Raw genomic sequence first — 19,951 nt, 5'->3', positions numbered from 1 at the left:
AAAGTTATTTAGGAAGATTACACGAACTGAGTGTATGGATCCAACCAATTTGCAAATAATCATGCATACTAGTAGCGGGATATGCACATTAATTGCTTCTAGAATTCATCTCACCATGTACATTAATAGTACACAACACACATATATTTTGCAAATAATATGCACATTAATTGCTTCTAGAATTCATCTCAGCATGCACATTAATAGTACACAGCACACATATATTTTGCAAATGTGCCACATTAATATCTTGACATTTCTTCTCACTATGAGCATCAAAGACACCAAAATGCATATATTGCTTCATGCAATTAATCTTAAAACAAGATATGGCAAGATCACATATCTCATTTATTTGTTAGGAAAAATATCATGACATACCATTGGTGGGATGTGTATAAATTGCGAGCACCGAGTGTCGGAAAAGAATCACCATCATCTTCTTCCTCGACTAGGTATTGTACAATGGCATCATTAGCCAACCTCTTAGCATCGCTTCTCTTGATTGCAATCTTCTCTCCTACACCCATACTATGCTATCTTAATCAAGCTTCTGTAAGGGTACAACAGGGTGCTACCAACACCTCTGCCTACCACACTTACATCGTGCTCGTTGAGCCACCACCCTTTAATGCCGATGAAGACATGTACCATCATTGGTATGAGTCTTTTTTGCCCAGTTCGCGTGATGGCGACTTGGGCAAGGCACGTCTTGTGCACTCTTACACCAAGGTGTTTAGCGGCTTCGCCACAATGCTCACTGATGGGGAGCTTGATGTAGTTGCCAAGAAACCGGGGTTCGTGTGGGCATTCAAGGAGAAAACACGGTACCTCATGACCACGCGCACACCAAAGTTCCTTGGGTTGAGGAACGGCACCGGGTTCTGGAGGGACGCTAGCTACGGGAAGGGGGTCATTGTTGGCTTGCTCGATACCGGCATCTAAGCGAAGCACAGTTCATTCGATGATCGCGACATCCCGTCGCCCCCGGCAAGGTGGAAAGGCTCGTGCAAGGCGACCCGGTGCAACAACAAGCTCATCGGTGCCAAGTCGTTCGTTAAACACGAAGACACTGACGATGAAGACGGGCATGTCACACACTTCATCCACAGCGGCTGGTAACTTCATCATCAACGCGTCATATCATGGCATGGCAGCGGGCACCGCATCTGGGGTTGCTCCCGGTGCCCATATCGCCATGTAAAAGGTGTGCAATAGTGTGGGTTGTTATGATTCTGACATATTAGCTGGCCTCGACGCAGCAATCAAGGATGGGGTGGACGTGCTCTCAATCTCCATTGGCCTCGATGACAAGTTCGATAAGGACCCCATCGCCATCGGCTTATTCAGTGCCATGTCAAAGGGTATTGTTGTGGTTTGCAGTGGTGGTAATGAAGGACCCGAGCCACATTCAATTAAAAACGATGCACCATGGTTGATCACAGTCGTTGCCGGCTCGGTGGATCGAAGTTTTGATGTTGGCGTCAATCTCGGCAACGGCATGAGCCTTCACGGTGAAGCGCTTAACCAGGTGGCAAAGCCGATGTCAAAGATGTATCCACTCCTCTACTCCGAGGCACAGCGGGACTGTAACTACATGGTTAACCATGCTGTCGCCCAGAAGATCGTGGTTTGTGACTCAGAGGCTCCTTGGTTCGTCGATTCCATACTGCAAGCCGGCGCGGCCGGGGTAGTGCTAGACAACAAGGCATCCGATGGCTACACGGTTTCTCTTGATGACGACAACTCCGGTGTGGTGCAAATGAGCGCGCGCGACGGCGCCGTCCTCAGAGCTTACGCGGCATCATCAAGCAGATCGGCACGCGCTAGCTTCTCATACCACAAGACATTCCTTGGTTATCGTCCGGCCCCTGTAGTGGCATCGTTCTCTTCTCGAGGTCCAAGCAAGCATTTCCCCGGCGTGCTCAAACCAGACATATTGGCGCCGGGGCTGAACATCCTCGCTGCATGTCCGTGGACGGAGTCCAAAATAGGCCCTTTCAACATATTATCCGGCACATCGATGGCAGCGCCACACAGCAGTGGTGTTGCAGCGCTTATCAAGAGCTTGCATCCTGATTGGTCCCCAGCAGCCGTCAAGTCGGCCATGATGACGACTGCGTACGTTGTTAATAGCACTGGTGGCTCGGTCTTGGACGAGAAGCACGGGAAAGCGGACGCGTATGCGATGGGCGCGGGCCATGTGAATCCAACAAGAGCCGCTGACCCTGGCTTGGTGTACGACCTGGGTGTCACCGACTATGCTGGCTACATCTGCTGGCTCCTCGGTGATAGAGGTAACAAGAGCTTGACCTGCGCAAAGCTACCAAAGGTCAGAGATGTTGAGCTCAACTACCCAACTATAACTGTGCCATTGAAGCCGACCGCCTTCATGGTGAATCGGACGGTGACGAACGTCGGGCCACCATCATTAACATACGTTGCGAAGTTGGACATGCCCAAGTCACTTACAGTACGCGTCACCCCGAACAAGCTGGTGTTCTCGAAGGCTAGGGAGAAGAAGAGCAGTTCAGGGCAGTTCAGGGCAGTACAACCGGACCACACACCGGGTTCTCAACTGTCTGATGATTATTATGATATACTCCTATATATCCCGCTAATTGATAGTCCTACTACTATTTTAGTTTTGCTTTATGACTGTACAGGTCCAGGGACCTTGCGCTGATCAAAGCAAGTCACATACAATGGAACTGCGAGCTGCTGGACTTGCCCTAGGCCAACCAAAGACTACTTGTAGGGTAGTACTCCTTGGATGTGGGGAAGGCAAATAAAAACATCTAGGATGTGTTTGGTAGATTGCATTAGGTCCAGTCAGGTCTGCGCATGAAGAATTTGGCCCATTTGGTTGCTTGAGCTGCATCTGATTTTTGGCCAGTACGAATCTGAAAACAGGTCTGGGCCTGGCTCTAGAGGAAAAGCCGAATCAGCCGTTTTTCGCGAGCCACGCGTGACGAGCGCTTTCACGCTTGGGGAAGTGCGGGAGACGACGCGACGTCTCATAACTCCCCATGCTCCTTCCCATCCACCTCCCTCACCAGTTCACGCTCTCTCTCTCCCTCTCTCTCTCTGTTCGATTTCTCTGATGGCAGAGCCGCCGTCTCACCAAGCCCCACCCACTCCCCTCATCGCCAGCAACAAATCCCATCCAAAAGAGGTGGATTGCCGCCCCCCCGCCTCCGCACGGGATCTCTCGACGGCAATCCGTGCCCCGTCCTCTTTCTGCAACATGCTGCTGCCCCCGGCCAATGCAGCGTCGCCGCCGCTATCTCCGACTCCGCCACCTGTTGCGGGAGCTTGTCGTCTTGGGCTCAACAACAACGGAGATTCAATCCCCGCCGCCTCTGTTCTTCGCCGACCCCACTCATTCGAGGGTTTTCTCCTCTGCGTTCGGTGCAAGGGGAGGGGAGCTCGAGGACGCCAGCCTCATCTTCTAGCCGGCGTGCGACGAGGAACACGACTGCGACCCTCGTAATGGCCGGTTCTTCTTCTTCGGCAGCAGCACCACCCCTCTTCCCGTCGGGGTTTTCTCCATGGCCGGCATACGCTCCACCGGCAACCCACACGGTAAGCTCCTTATCTCCCCCTTGCTGATGAGTTTGTACTATCCTTAAATATCTTTTAAAAAATAGTGATCGAGAGTTTACGGATCTAGCAAAATAACTTGGCATTGTTTCTAGAGTAAAATCCTATCAAGTTTAGGGTAACAAACATAGATGGTACTTCTTGGTTGTTCGTAGTGTCAACGTCCTCAACTCCCTGGTTCGCTCTCACTTTTGGTGGTTCCTTACACATTGAATGAAGGTGCGTAATTCAACATTGTTCTCAAGGTTTTACATCGATTATCTCCTAACTAGTTCTCTTCAGCTTAAAAAACAAGCTACCTCTCTTCAGCTTAAAAAATAAGCCGCTCTCAAAATTTGTTGAGGCTTCTAAATTAGTAATCCCATAACTAGTTTAGAACTTTAATAAATGAGAGATGCGGCTTATGAAAAAAGCTGGGTAAGCCGCCAAAAGAACTGATCCTTTCTTTCATATGTTACGACTCTACTAAATGCGCTTCTATTCTAAAAAGAAGAATGGATTGGAAGGTCTTATATTTAGAATAGTATGGCGCACGGCCATCACCAACGTTGCAGCCCGCTACGACCAAAGCAGACGTGAAAGCACCATCGCCCATCACGTTGCAGGAAGGAATCCGTGCAGAACACGACTGGAAGACGTACGTAGATATATATGATCGATCGGATCACGGGACACCGATCGAGTGGAGCATATAGCGCCGCCCACGGCCCACCACCACGTAGGAGTACCACTCCGGCTCCATCCATCGACCCCGGACGCACGTTGTCGCCTCCGCATGCCCCCGTGCACGTCGCGCTCGTCCTATCGCGGCGCCGCACGCCCCAGTTCATACGCACCGACGGTCCTACCTTATTACGACCACGTGCCACCAACGCGGCACCAATGCCACCGACGACTCCACTGGTGGCTCCACCTCCACGCACACACATGTACTCCACTTACCTACTTGACGGCGAGCGGTGTGGTCGTGTGCGCACTTGTCATGGGCGTGCGTGCGTGCGTCCGTCCGGAGACTTGGACCGGCGAGCTTGCGACGCATGTTCATTTTGAGGAGTATCCGGGAGCTAAGTTTTTGCACCAGTTTCTCCTTTTGATATTCTACAACTAAGAACAACCTCTAACTGGTCCACTAAAACTTAAAACTTTGAGTAGTATACGGGCCGAGTATCCTTTGAAGGAAGTACTTTTGCTTCTCTAAAGAGATAGCTGTTTCTAACCGATCTGGCTTATACATCTCATCAAACACCTACAATACAGCGAGCAGCGACCACACCGGTAACAACGGAGAGCACGTCGGACATGCCTGCCGCCGTGGGTCACGTGCGCTGTCACCGCTGTCGGTGTTGTCGATCACCGTCGGGGCGACCACCCACACAAACGCCACGCCTGTTCTGATGACCCACACATTGCCCGTCCAGGCAACAAATTATATGCCCGCCCACTATTACCACTCGCTTTCCCCTCCACGCTTAGCTTGCCTCCCCTACATCATCATTGTCATGCCGCCGACTGTCCTCCTCCATGCCGCTCCACGCGGCAAAATTCACTGTTATGACCCTTTTGTCCTCTTTTAGCCGCATCTGACCCCTCTCTGGAATTATTTTCGGATCTGACCCTTTTCCTACCGCAACCCGAGCTGGCGGTAGGCTCAAACGTCCTACCGCCACAAGGAGTGGCGGTAGGGACCGGATCAACGTCGACGGCGCCGTCTGCTTGCTGACGTGGATAAGTGCATACCGCTAGCGCCTGTGGCGGTAGTGTTCTGTCACCTACCGCCAGAGCTGGTGGCGGTAGGGTATGGCATGCTCAAAACCAGTGGCTGTTGGCTTGGGTGGGCCCCACAAGCCACCCATTCGCACCCAAATCCCTTCTCCCTCCGAGCTCAGCCCTTCTCCCCCTCTCTCCCCCATCCTAGGCTCCATCAAATTCATCTCCATTGCTTGAGTTTTCTCCGGTGGATTGAGGCCATTTGCATCACTCAAGGTACCTCACTCACTCTCTTCTTTTTGGTTGGTCGGAATCAACTTATTTGATGGCATTGATTGCTTTTATGCAAACCCTAGTTGGGCTCCTTTTTGTGTGAAATCAATGGATTTGATGGTTGGTAGATCTAGATCTAGGGTTGTATATGTGTGATTGACCATGTGTAGTGTGCTAACTTTCTAACCGATTTGGCTTATACATTTCGTCAAACACTTACTATGCAGCGAGCAGCGACCACACCGGTAACAATGGAGAGCACGTCGGACACGCCTGTCGCAGTGGGTCACGTGCGCTGTCATCGCTGTTGATCACCGTCGGGGCGACCACCCACACAAATGTCGCGCCCGTTCTGATGACCCACACGTTGCCCGTCCCGGCAACAAATTACACGCCCGCCCACTGTTACCACTCGCTTTCCCCTTCACGCTTAGCTTGCCTCCCCTACATCATCATTGTCACGCCGCCTGCTGCCCTCCGCTCCATGCCGCTCCACGCGATATGTGATTCCTTGGATGCCCCAAAGCAAGAAGCACGATGGCGACGATTGGCGTCGGCGGATAATGCCTACACAACCACAACAGCAAGGGCCGTAGCTGCGGCCAAGAAGCAGCAAGAGGCCGCCCTGCATTGCTACTACTACAAGCCCGCCTTGGCCGCCAGCCACTAGGTGCGCGAGCCGCCCTACTCCGGAGAAGATGGCGAGGAAAAAGAAGCCGATGACCGCCACTGCATTCGGCTGGCATCCCCGACATGCGGTTCTCCAACTTGCTCAACTCCATCTTCGCTAGAAAGCGGCCTTTGGCTCAGCGGACGACCCCGACGGATCAAGAGCCCATGCGCTCCACAGTGTCGACTGTCCAATATGTGGCACCATTTGGGTCACGGCGCGAGCTAGAGCCGGAGTACTCGGACCACGAATTCTGGTGGGGGAGGTGAAAGATGAACTGCTCCGCCGTGGACTGCCCACGCGTCGCTGATTAGTTGTCCCGAGCGCACAGGCCTGCGCGCCGTCGGATCCGCAATCACGATCGCCAGGTGTGCCACGGTCCGAGTTAATTAAACTCTCTTTCTAGGATCTGGAGTTTGGGTCAGCTGACCGTCGTGGCTCCATCGGGGACGGCCGCCACGGAGCCCACGCTGGAGGGCGATCTGGTGCTCAGGTCAGCCCGCAGCGGCTCGTCCGTGTTGTCCGCCGGCACCAAGGGCCGATCCGTCGCCTCCTCTCGCAACGGCCGCCCTGAAGCTGTGGTCTCGGGTTCGGGTATGGCGCGAAGGTAACCCTGCGGGAAGCTGGACTGGTTCGGGAAGTTCGCGCAGACCGCGTCAATCAGCTGCACCTGCGACGGCTTATCCGAGTGCCGCATCATGGGCTGTGTTCCTCGCTCGCTCGACGGCTGTGTGCTTTGCTCTTCTTGTGTTTTCGCTCACACTGAAACTGAAACACCCAAACTTCTACTGCTTCTCAGGTAAGCTAGATCATGTACGTGCCATTTTGGATTTCGCCCATTACTACTGCTTCTGACTCAATCCTTTGCGTGAATGTGCAATTCTCCATAGCTCGAAGTCCACAAGGTGCTCACCACCGGCGGAGCTGCGTTCTGCTTTTGGAACACCAAATTTTCCCTTTCAGGTGTGATTTAACTGCTTAATAGCTCTGTGATTAATTATGCAACAAGATCCTAGTTAATCAGTAGCATCATGGTTCAACATATAGCTTCTGATGTAGTATCTTCACTATATGTGTTGCATACGAAATTTATCTTATCCAAACATAATTTTTATTTTCTTAGTTCCAAGAAATTTTAACAATTTCTTCAAGATTGTTGACTTGGAATCAACAGTTTCTCAATCGGTTCATAAATAGATAGTCTTTTGCTGTAAAACTTTGAGAGGTTAAGACAGTACGGTTGTGCTCATAGCTACTTCTGTAAGGCCTCTCAACTTATGTGAAATATAAACCATACTCATACGTGCTGTTTGCTCCGATACGTCAACTCGCAAGGAACAAGTGATGACTCAAGGATACCAGGATATCATTTGTTGCATATTGTGTTATTATTGACCAAAACTTGCCCAACATTTACTAGGTAGACGGTAGTTGCCCGAAAATCTACGTGATGGCCCATTGAATTATGAATTCTTTACATATGCAGTGAAGTTAGGCAATCTGTAAATAAATTTGTGCACTTTATACCAGTAGCATTATTTAAGCAGCAAATTGTTGTGATTTGCACACAAGTTGCAATTGCCAATGGAGTAAGTTGCCTCAATATAAATAGTACTTGCCTAAATCACTCAGTAAAAGTTTCCTATACAACCAGGGGATCTCCAGAGTCATTGTTGAACATTAGGAGGTAATTCATGGACGTAGCTTGGTCCCTTGTCTGTTTTGTAACTGGACGCGGGAAGGGAGAGATCACTTGTGTGAATCTGGTTCGTACTTATGAACGCATCTACCTATCCACGGGATAAGCACAACACTTTAATTGATTGGGCAGTATAAAATCTAATAGCATCCGATGTACTTCCTCCGTTCCACAATGAGGTTCCATAGGGAGGTTAAATAGGAGTCTCTGGAGGGAAGTGCCCAAAACATGCCCAACACGCGATAGTTAGTTGCGGATAGTGACATGACTTGTCTAGAGATCCGCTCCCATGAGTAATGTGGTTTCACCAAAAACTTGCCCAACGTGTGATAAGTAGTTGCTAGAGATGCTGGCGCAAGTTGCCCAGAGATCCATCCCCGAGAGTGTTGTGTTTTTTTTGCACAAAAACTAGCGCAACACATGATAGGTAGTTGCTCGAGATGCTTGCGCAAGTTTCCTAGAGATCCACTCCCGAGACCCAACAAGAGAGTGAGGGGGAGGGGGGGGGGTCAGGTCGAGTCGTCTATGGATTGGAGGGGGCGAATCGATGATTTGGATGACGGTGGGATTTCGTGGTCGGGGATAGTGGTGATGTCGGGGGCAGGGGCACGCATGAGAGAAGCACAAAAAAAACCACGAAAATATGGTCAAGGGCCACTTGCCAGAGACGCATGCATGAGTTGCTAGAGACATGGACAAGTGGTAAGTTGCTTGGGCGGTTGACAACTTCACACCACTTTTATTGTCCAGGGGAAAGAGGCCAAGTTATGTGGGGTGGTAAATTTTACACCACTTTCAAAGCAACTTTTCTGGTTATGGAAAGATAACTTTAGTGGCGCACAGAAGCACCTTCATTGTATAATGTGTACTAGTTAATTCGTCAAAAGTGATGGTATGAAGTTTGGTAGGCAACTTATAGGTGATGGTAGGTAACTTGGTAGTCATCGTAGTCAACTCAAAAGAACATTGGTATGATAGGTCACCATGATATACGACCTAACCGAAAATTGCTTACTGTAATACAAAAGTTGCCTCCATGGCACGAAAGTTGCTTGAGATTTTTTTTCATCAAAGGCAATTTCATAGGTGATGCTAAGCAAATTGATGGTCACGATAGCCAACTTTATAAGAGCATTGAGTTGATAAGTAGTCATGATAGGCAACCTGGCAACAAGGTGCATCATTTAGTACCAAAGTTCATAGGTAGTCACGGGTAGGCAACTTTCAAGTGATGCTAGGCAATTTGGTAGTCATTGTAGGCAATTCAAAAGAACATTAGGATGATAGATGACCATGATACACAACCTAACCGAAAGTTGCCTACTGTAGTATACTAGTAAGTGGCACGTGCTTCGCACGGCGATGACATGCATGCTGACAAATCATGCTAGCATTTCATAAAGTATAAAATATGCATGATAAATCTGTAACAACTAATTAAAAATATCAATTATGCTTTTATACATACACTTCCATGTGTCGTTTTCTTTTATATGTGTATAGTATGAAAATAATTATGTCATGTTTCCAATTATTTGATGTTTTTTAGAAACAAGTTTCTTTTTTAAATTAGAAACAAGTTTCCTGAGACTACCACCGCCTACCATGAGTTTTCTTTTCATTCTTAAGCGTATAATTTTTCGTTTTAGAGGTCCGTGAGCACTCATTTAGCCACTCATTCAGGCGTACTACGTCATGATTTGGATGAAGGAATTCCTATCTGTCCCATTTACCCATCTGAGCGCGCCCATGAACGTCTTGCTTTCTGGATCTGCAGGGCCATGAATACCATACGTCTTGCCCATGAACGCCTTGCTTTCTGGGACTTTCTGGAACTACCATGGGTCTACGGAGTACATTTATGTCCGCACCTCTTTGAGGAAGTCCACGCATCTCTCGAACTCTCCAATCTCGTCTGTCATTGATAAAGCGCGCATGATGGGACAGCGACATAAGTATGCCTTTCAGCCGTTGGATGCCGAAATCGACGGCTCATGTTGTAGGGATTTGCCACATTCTGGTGATTGGATGTGCCGATCCGATGGTCTACATTCAAAGTCATTCTCACACTATATAGTGGTATAGAAAAGTTGTCTCTCTCTGGCACCAAAGTTGCTTGAGAGAAAAAGTTCATCAAAAACAACTTCATAATTGACGCTAGGCAACTTATAGGTGATGCTAGGCAATTTGGTAGTCGCCATAGCGAACTCAAAAGAATATTGGGATGATAGATGACCATAATACACAACCTAACAGAAAGTTGCCTTATCCGCGTCACAAAAGTTGCTTGAGAAAAAAAAGTTCGCCAAAAGCAACTTCATAGTTGACGCTAGGCAACTTATAGGTGATGTTAGGCAATTTGATAGTCATCGTAGACAACTCAAAAAAAATTAGGATGATAGGTGATCATGATACACAACCTAACCGAAAGTTGTCTACTGTAGTTCAAAAGTTGCCTCTCTGTGGCAGCAAAGTTGCTTGAGAAAAAAAGTTCGTCAAAAGCATCTTCCTAGGTGACACTAGGCAACTTGACGGTCATGATAGCCAACTTTATAAGAGCATTGAGTGGATAGGTAGTCATGACAGGCAACCGACCAACAAGGTGCTTCATATAACACCAAAGTTGATAGGTAGTCGTGGTAGGCAACTTACAGATGATGATAGGCAATTTGGTAGTCATCGTAGCCAACTCAAAAGAACATCTGAATGATGTGATAAACAACCTAACCGAAAGTTGCTTGTTGTAGTACAAAAGTTGCCTCTTCGTGGCATCAAAATTGCCCGAGGAAAAAAAGTTTGTCGAAACATATCGATATGGGATCTAGTTTTGAAGAGCTCGTCGCCAAGAATCTAGCGGTGAAAACGGATCGTAATTTTGATGCTCCGATCAAAAGTTATGACTTTTAAAAAATTTTAAACACACATAATAATTGCATATGGGACAAGATCTTTTCCTATTTTGGAGTGAATTTTGCATCATAGCATTAGAACAAAATTTACCTTTTTTGGGTGTGTGCTCGGGAACGCTAAGGAGCACACGTGTGCTCCCTGGTCGTGTCCTATAAATATAAATATACATGTAAGATCCTCAAGGAAAAAACAAAGCGCGTACCAACCCCAACGCCTACCAACCCCATCAACGTGCGTACGCACAGGGAGTGTATTCGTGTACGTGTACCGCCCGAAAACACGCACATTTCGCATGGAAAATGAATAAAACGCGCAGCTGGAGACGCGTGTACACATGATAATATCTCGAGGCAGGATGGGGATCGATCATCCTCCCTCCATATCCCGTACGAAAATACTGTGCTCACCAATGTTTAGGCTAATTCAAGCACGTACTACTACAAGAAGTATACTTTAATACCACGCGCGTGCGAGCACACAAGTTTCCTCCCAAAGGTTAAGGTCGTAGTCGTATCTTGCTTTGCAGCTCCCCAAAGGGGCAAAGACGCATTTTGTGCACCTCAGTTGAACGCCTGCCGGCCTTTCCCCTCGTCTCCCATTCAACGCTCGGCCTCCATCTCACCAGCTCCCAAACCTCGCGTGCACCACTCCATGTCCGGATCAGCAGCAGCAAGCGGAGGAGACCTCGGCGGCGGCCAGATCTACGGCGACCACGTCTTCTTCCAGAGTCAATCAGCATGCGGCGGTGGCGACGGTGGTGGTGTCATCCCGTCGACCTACTCCAGCATCACCGACTACCTGCACGGGCTCCTCGACCCCGCGGAGCTCGCCAAGCACCTGGACGTACCTCCGTGCTACCCGACGATGAGAGACGCGATCGGCGCGGTAGCGACTCCGGTCACGCCCAACTCGTCGACGTCCGGCGAGGCGGCGGGGGCCGAGTCCCACGGGTGCAAGAGAGGCAGTCCATCGCCGGAGGAGGGAGACGAGGATAGATCGGCCGATCATGGCAGCTGCAGGTACGTGCGCCATTTTATTAGGATGGATATTCGATCTCGATGCATCCGTGTGCTAATTAAATCCAGCTCGATGTTGCTGGATTTCTTGTCCGTCGATCATCAATCACATGCGTGCATATGCTTGGTCGAATACAGGGAACAAGTGTAGATCCATCCACTGGTATGTGTTCTTGCCAGATCGATATCGGTCTCCATCTCTCCATTGATACTCTCGGCCGCTCTGAACCAAGGTTTTGAATACCGAGGTACACTTTTTTCTCGTAGGTCATCGAGAAACTCGGATACCACGGTTACCACGAAATCCCGCGCAGATTTCGGACGATTTATGAATCTGAACAAATTTCATCCAAAATTGATTCAAATTCAAAATTTCAGAATTTTTTTGCATGGGAAGTTGATTTCTCGTGGGGTACTGGGAAATGCGGATACCAGGCGGTATCCGAATTGTCCGGGCGGTACCCAAAACTCTGCTCTGAACGCAAAGATCATGCCGCACGTGGCATTATCGCGTGAGGTGAGATGTAAACAATGGGATTTAGGGTTCGCCATCTGTCAACTTCCCACCTACCTATCATTCCAAACAAACAAATCTTATCCTATCTGTTCCCTAGGTAGCAAAGGAAGAATATGCCGCTCAATGTAGATCAACTTGCAATGATTGAACAGCGCGGCACTAGATAGCTATCCGGGCAACCCTCTTGTTTAGTTCCATGTTGTTCCTTTTTTGGCGAAAGTTCTTAGCTCTTCTTAATTGAGAATATGAATAATGGTGAATGATTGATGGGTGTTGCTGTGGCTGATTGTTATCACCTAGCTTATGGTTTTCCTCGCACTATCTTTTATCATCATAACAGAGAAGGAAATTTTGAAGTGCATGAGCTAGCTCAGATGGAGGGCTCCTACTTGTGCTTCGATGGCGGATGAGCATCCAGTTCTTGTCCCTTTTTTTTCAACCAGGCATCCCGTTTCCATTAATTGGTTAACGGAAATGCAAAGTTCGGCAGAGACATACAAGCAAGACCAGGAAGAGCGAAATAGAGGGAAGCGAGTTGGTGCATTACAAGGAGACCCTCCACGGGTGCTCGATATCGAAACACTCATTACGGGGACAAAAACCAGGCAGCAGAAAGTCTTCACATGAGGATCAACACTAACCAAGGGATCACATAACCCACACCCAAAAGAGTGCGAGAGGGAGAAATGAAAGATCAACCGCCAGCTATGTGTCCCACACCCAGCAGCTGCCAGGTTCAACTGTCGAGCGAGCATCCCAGCCTCGTTCAGCAGCACTCGAACCCCTCCTTGGAACACATCCTTATCCGCGCCTTTGAGTATAGACCTGCCCAATACATCATGAAAGAACAAACTATGAAGATAGCCTCCACAGGAGATTGCACAACTCCACTTCTTGTCCCCCGCTTGCTTAACGATGCAACAATTATTACTGACCAATAAAAAGAGAGGATCTTATGTCAGAAAAGAAGTCCTAGTACTTTGTTCTTAGTCAGTTATATCCTAGTGATTGGTTACCAAACAAAATCATCTACTCATGTACACATGATTAAGAATCGCCAAGGACGTTCCTCATTGTGCTGATCCACTGACTGACGCAGGAGCGAGAAGAAGAAGACGAAGGAGGGGAAGAGGGAGAAGAAGCCGCGTGGCTCCCGTGTGGCATTCGCAACCAAGAGTGAGGTCGACCACCTCGACGACGGCTACCGCTGGCGCAAGTACGGCCAGAAGGCAGTCAAGAACAGCTCCTTCCCAAGGTACATCTATGGACATGCACATCTTTTCTTATTTCCCGCACACATTCCTCGTTTGGTATATATTGCAGTAACCGTCATAATCATATACTTGTATTTTTCGTTGCGCAAGCATATTTTTAAGTTTGAGCAACACGGTCTTGCTCGGAATATTTACCTTCGTGAATTCTACAGGGAAGATTGTACAGCGCGCAAAATCGACCACAGCATGTGTAACATCTGCCCGGCGCGTTCATCAAGTATCATGTTCACTGATCTAAAAAAATAAAATAAAAATCGTGTTCACTCATTGGGGCATGCATATATACGTACTACTCCATCCGTTCCTAAATATAAATATAAGTCTTTTTAGAGATTGTAATATAGACTAAATATGGAGTAAAATAAGTAAATCTACAATCTAAGCTACGTCTATATACATCCGTACGTAGTTCATATTGAAATCTCTAAATCTCTAAAAAGACTTATATTTAGAAACGGATGGAGTAGCAGTTAAGCAATCTAGCTAGCATCAGACTGAACAAATATGTATGCATCCTGCACAGTCAGACAGCTATATACCGGACAAGACAATTTACTGATAGTAGCAATGCACGTGCGCAGGAGCTACTACCGGTGCACGGCGGCGCAGTGCGGGGTGAAGAAGCTGGTGGAGCGGTCACAGCAGGACCCGTCCACGGTCGTCACCACCTACGAGGGTCGCCACGCGCATCCGAGCCCCGTCGCCGCCCACTGTGGCTCGCGCATGCTGATGGGCACTGGTGTCGACACCGTCTACTCGCTCGACGTGCTCCAGCATCAACATCGTGGCTTTTTCCCGGCCGGTACCGACGTCTATGGGCGCATGTGCGCACCGCCCAGTACCGCCGCCTCGGTGGTGGCACACCGGTCGTCGGAGTACGGTGGCATGCAGGCGCAGGCCGGTCTTCTTCCCGATGCCGTGATGAGCTATGAGCATGTGCATCCTTAACTCGGTCACTCTGTTTATGTACATAGTATGTCTGTAGCTTCGGTTTGGCCTTAATTAGCGAGGCATGCATGGAGCTAGCCAATGGGCACATACGTTCTTTTTTGTTGTTCAAACTGACAGATATACCAATCTTTGTTGTTCTGAATTTGTTTTGGATGTTGGAAACAAATTATTTATTGTTTTCCTTCAAATTCTTTATAGCTATCTTTTCCAGGTACAATATCAAAGCCCATTTCTATACGGCAAGGATTATACGGTGTGCAATTCAGATATGTCGCAGGAATTTGTAACACTAGTCGATACTCTGCGCGTGATATTTTTTCTTAGAAATCTTTTGAAGGTGTATGTATAACAATAGTTCGGCCATAAGCTGGAGGCTATGTTAGGAACCTCTAACCCAACAGACACGTGGGACTCATTTCGGTGGCTGGTCGCCTGTCCAACCGCAGCATTGACCTCAAGGTGGCCATCCGTGCATTGTCCCCTTCCTGCACCAGTCCGTGTCCTTCGGCCAATGCGGTGTTGGAAATATGCCCTAGAGGCAATAATAAATTAGTTATTATTATATTTCCTTGTTCACGATAATCGTTTATTATCCATACTAGAATTGTATTGATAGGAAACTCAGATACATGTGTGGATATATAGACAACACCATTTCCCTAGTAAGCCTCTAGCTGACTAGCTCGTTGATCAATAGATGGTTACGGTTTCCTGACCATGGACATTGGATGTCGTTGATAACGGGATCACATCATTAGGAGAATGATGTGATGGACAAGACCCAATCCTAAGCCTAGCACAAGATCGTGTAGTTCGTTTGCTCAGAGCTTTTGTAATGTCAAGTATCATTTCCTTAGACCATGAGATTGTGCAACTCCCGGATACCGTAGGAATGCTTTGGGTGTACCAAACGTCACAACGTAACTGGGTGACTATAAAGGTGCACTACAGGTATCTCCGAGAGTGTCTGTTGGGTTGGCATGAATCGAGACTGGGATTTGTCACTCCGTGTAAACGGAGAGGTATCTCTGGGCCCACTCGGTAGGACATCATCATAATGTGCACAATGTGGCCAAGGAGTTGATCACGGGATGATGTGAGTTACGGAATGAGACTTGCCGGTGACGAGATTGAACAAGGTATCGGGATACCGACGATCGAATCTCGGGCAAGTAACATACCGGTAGACAAAGGGAATTGTATACGGGATTGATTGAATCCTCAATATCGTGGTTCATCCGATGAGATCATCGAGGAGCATGTGGGAGCCAACATGGGTATCCAGATCCCGCTGTTGGTTATTGACCGGAGAGTCTCGGTCATGTCTGCTTGTCTCCCGAACCCGTAGGGTCTACACACTTAAGGTTCGGTGACGCTAGGGTTGTAGAGATATTAGTATGCGGTAACCCGAAAGTTGTTCGGAGTCCCGGATGAGATCCCGGACGTCACGAGGAGTTCCGGAATGGTCCGGAGGTAAAGATTTATATATGGGAAGTCTTATTTTGGTTGCCGGAAAAGTTTCGCACTTTATCGGTATTGTACCGGGAGGGCCGAAAGGGGTTCGGGGGTCCACCAAGGGGGTCCACCAGCCCCGGGGGGCCACATGGGCTGTAGGGGATGCACCTTGGCCTATATGGGCCAAGGGCACCAGCCCCAAGAGGCCCATGCGCCAAGAGATAAGAAAAAGGGAGAGTCCTAAAGGGGGAAGGCACCTCCGAGGTGCCTTGGGGAGGAAGGACTCCTCCCTGGCCGCACCCTTCCTTGGAGGAAGGGCCAAGGCTGCGCCCCCCCTCTCCCTTGGCCCTATATATAGTGGGGAGGAGGGAGGGCAGCAATACCCTAAGCCCTGGCGCCTCCCTCTCCCTCCCGTGACACCTCTTCCTCCCCGCTTGCGCTTGGCGAAGCCCTGCCGGGATCCCGCTACTTCCACCACCACGCCATCGTGCTGCTGGATCTCCATCAACCTCTCCTTCCCCCTTGCTGGATCAAGAAGGAGGAGACGTCTCTGCTCCGTACGTGTGTTGAACGCGGAGGTGCCGTCCGTTCGGCGCTAGGATCATCGGTGATTTGGATCACGACGAGTACGACTCCATCAACCCCGTTCTCTTGAACACTTCCGCTCGCGATCTACAAGGGTATGTAGATTCACTCCTCCCCTCTCGTTGCTAGATTACTCCATAGATTGATCTTGGTGATGCGTAGAAAATTTTGAATTTCTACTACGTTCCCCAACAGTGGCATCATGAGCTAGGTCTATGCGTAGTTTCTATGCACGAGTAGAACACAAAGTAGTTGTGGGCGTAGATGTTGCCAATTCTTCTTGCCGCTACTAGTCTTATCTTGTTTCGGCGGCATTGTGGGATGAAGCGGCCCGGACCGACCTTACATGTACGCTTACGTGAGACAGGTTCCACCGACTGACATGCACTAGTTGCATAAGGTGGCTAGCGGGTGTCTGTCTCTCCCACTTTAGTCGGAACGGATTCGATGAAAAGGGTCCTTATGAAGGGTAAATAGAAATTGGCATATCACGTTGTGGTTTTACGTAGGTAAGAAACGTTCTTGCTAGAAACCTATACAAGCCACATAAAAACTTGCAACAACAATTAGAGGATGTCTAACTTGTTTTTGCAGCATGTGCTATGTGATGTGATATGGCCAGAAGATGTGATGAATGATATATGTGATGTATGAGATTGATCATATTCTTGTAATAGGAATCACGACTTGCATGTCGATGAGTATGACAACCGGCAGGAGCCATAGGAGTTGTCTTTATTTTTTGTATGACCTGCGTGTCATTGAATAACGCCATGTAAATTACTTTACTTTATTGCTAAGCGCGTTAGCCATAGAAGTAGAAGTAATCGTTGGCGTGACAACTTCGTGAAGACACAATGATGGGGATCATGATGATGGAGATCATGGTGTCATGCCGGTGACAAAGATGATCATGGTGGCCCGAAGATGGAGATCAAAGGAGCAAAATGATATTGGCCATATCATGTCACTATTTGATTGCATGTGATGTTTATCATGTTTTGCATCTTATTTGCTTAGAACGACGGTAGTAAGTAAGATGATCCCTCACTAAAATTTCAAGAGACGTGTTCCCCCTAACTGTGCACCGTTGCGAAGGTTCGTTGTTTCGAAGCACCACGTGATGATCGGGTGTGATAGATTCTAACATTCGAATACAACGGGTGTTGACGAGCCTAGGATGTACAGACATGGCCTCGAAACACATGCGAAACACTTAGGTTGACTTGACGAGCCTAGCATGTACAGACATGGCCTCGGAACACAAGAGATCGAAAGGTCGAACATGAGTCGTATAGTAGATACGATCAACATGGAGATGTTCACCGATGATGACTAGTCCGTCTCACGTGATGATCGGACACGGCCTAGTTTGACTCGGATCATGTATCACTTAGATGACTAGAGGGATGTCTATCTGAGTGGGAGTTCATTAATCAGATGAACTTCATTGTCATAAACATAGTCAAAAGGTCTTTGCAAATTATGTCATACGCTTTAGTTCTACTGTTTAAGATATGTTCCTAGAGAAAATTTAGTTGAAAGTTGATAGTAGCAATTATGCGGACTGGGTCCGTAAACTGAGGATTGTCCTCATTGTTGCACAGAAGGCTTATGTCCTTAATGCACCGCTCGGTGTGCTGAACCTCAGCGTCGTCTGTAGATGTTACGAAACATCTGACATACACGTTTTGATGACTACGTGATAGTTCAATGCGTAATGCTAACGGTTTAGAATTGTGGCACCAAAGACGGTTTTTGAAACGTCGCAGAACATATGAGATGTTCCGAAGACTGAAATTGGGATTTCGGACTAGTGCCCACGTCAAGAGGTATGAGACCTCTGACAAGTTTATTAAGCCTGCAAACTAAGGGAGAAAAGCTCAATCGTTGAGCATGTGCTCAGATTGTCTGAGTGCCACAATCGCTTGAATCGAGTGGGAGTTAATCTCCCAGATGAGATAGTGATGGTTCTCCATAGTCACTGCCACCAAGCTAGTAGAGCTTCGTGATGAACTATAAATATCAAGGATAGATGATGATCCTTGAGCAACTCGCAATGTTTGACACCGCGAGAGTAGAAATCAAGAAGGAGCATCAATTGTTGATGGTTAGTAAAACCACTAGTTTAAGAAGGGCAAGGGCAAAAGGGATACTTCATGAAACAGCAAGTCGTTTGCTGCTCTAGTGAAGAATCCCAAGGTTGAACCCAAACCCGAGACTAAGTGCTTCTGTAATGAGAGGAACGGTCACTGAAGCAGTACTACCCTAGATATTTGGTAGATGAGAAGGCAGGCAAGGTCGACAGAAGTATATTAGATATACATTATATGAATGTGTGCTTTACTAGTACTCCTAGCAGCACCAGGGTATTAGATACCGGTTCGGTTGCTAAGTGTTAGTAACTCGAAATAAAAGCTGCAGAATAAACGGAGACTAGCTAAAGGTGAGATGACGATATGTGTTGGAAGTGTTTCCAAGGTTGATGTGATCAAGCATCGCATGCTCCCTCTACCATCGAGATTTGGTGTTTGCGTTGAGCATGATTGGATTATGTTTATCGCAATACGGTTATTCATTTAAGGAGAATAATGGTTACTCTGTTTATTTGAATAATACCTTCAATGGTCTTGCACCTAAAATGAATCTCGATCGTAGTGATACACATGTTCATGCCAAAAGTAATGATAGTACCACATACTTGTGGCACTGCTATTTGAGTCATATTGGGATAAAACGCATGAAGAACCTCCATGTAGATGGATCTTTGGACTCACTCGTTTTTGAGAAGATTGAGACATGCGAACCGTGTCTATTGGTATATATGCATGAAGAAACTCCATGCAGATGGATCGTTTGGACTCACTTGATTTTGAATCACTTGAGACATGCAAATCATACCACATGGGCAAGATGACTGAAAGTCCTCGTTTTCAGTAAGATGGAACAAGAGAGCAACTTATTGGAAGTAATACATTTTGATGTATGCAGTCCAATGAGTGCTGAGGCATGCAGTGGATATCGTTATGTTCTTACTTCATAGATGATTTGAGTAGATGCTGAGTATATTTACTTGATGAAACACAAGTCTGAATTATTGAAAGGTTCAAGTAATTTCAGAGTGAAGTTGAAGATCGTCATGACAAGAGGATAAAATATCTGTGATATGATCATAGAGATGAGTATCTGAGATACGAGTTTGGCACACAATTAAGACATTGTGAATAGTGTTTCACAATTAATACCGCCTGGAACACCACAGTGTGATGGTGTGTCCGAACATCATAACTG

At 47.7% G+C, this 19,951-nt stretch overlaps 1 protein-coding gene and 1 pseudogene across 1 annotated transcript; both read left to right on the top strand.

Moving 5' to 3' along the window:
- The first annotated feature begins 465 nt into the window (after window positions 1-465).
- Window positions 466-2,686, top strand: LOC123177875 (subtilisin-like protease; annotated as a pseudogene).
- An 8,690-nt stretch (window positions 2,687-11,376) lies between these two features.
- Window positions 11,377-14,826, top strand: LOC123183268 (WRKY transcription factor 28). Its single transcript, XM_044596041.1, has 3 exons — window positions 11,377-11,881; window positions 13,495-13,650; window positions 14,251-14,826. Exons 1-3 carry the CDS (start codon window positions 11,514-11,516, stop codon window positions 14,615-14,617), a joined length of 891 nt encoding a protein of 296 aa, XP_044451976.1. The 5' UTR covers window positions 11,377-11,513; the 3' UTR covers window positions 14,618-14,826.
- Window positions 14,827-19,951: the final 5,125 nt, after the last annotated feature.

This window comes from Triticum aestivum, chromosome 1D (assembly GCF_018294505.1).
Source record: "Triticum aestivum cultivar Chinese Spring chromosome 1D, IWGSC CS RefSeq v2.1, whole genome shotgun sequence".
NCBI classification, from domain to species: Eukaryota; Viridiplantae; Streptophyta; class Magnoliopsida; order Poales; family Poaceae; genus Triticum; species Triticum aestivum.
Note: the sequence above shows the minus strand (reverse complement) of the source record. Positions and strands in the feature narration are given on the sequence as shown.

Bases quoted from the DNA above. Each gene is read 5' to 3' on its own strand.
- LOC123183268 (XM_044596041.1), top strand. From the start codon at position 11,514: ATGTCCGGATCAGCAGCAGCAAGCGGAGGAGACCTCGGCGGCGGCCAG. The intron at 11,882-13,494 runs GTACGTGCGCCA...TGACTGACGCAG, and splicing joins GCCGATCATGGCAGCTGCAG to GAGCGAGAAGAAGAAGACGA. The intron at 13,651-14,250 runs GTACATCTATGG...GCACGTGCGCAG, and splicing joins AAGAACAGCTCCTTCCCAAG to GAGCTACTACCGGTGCACGG.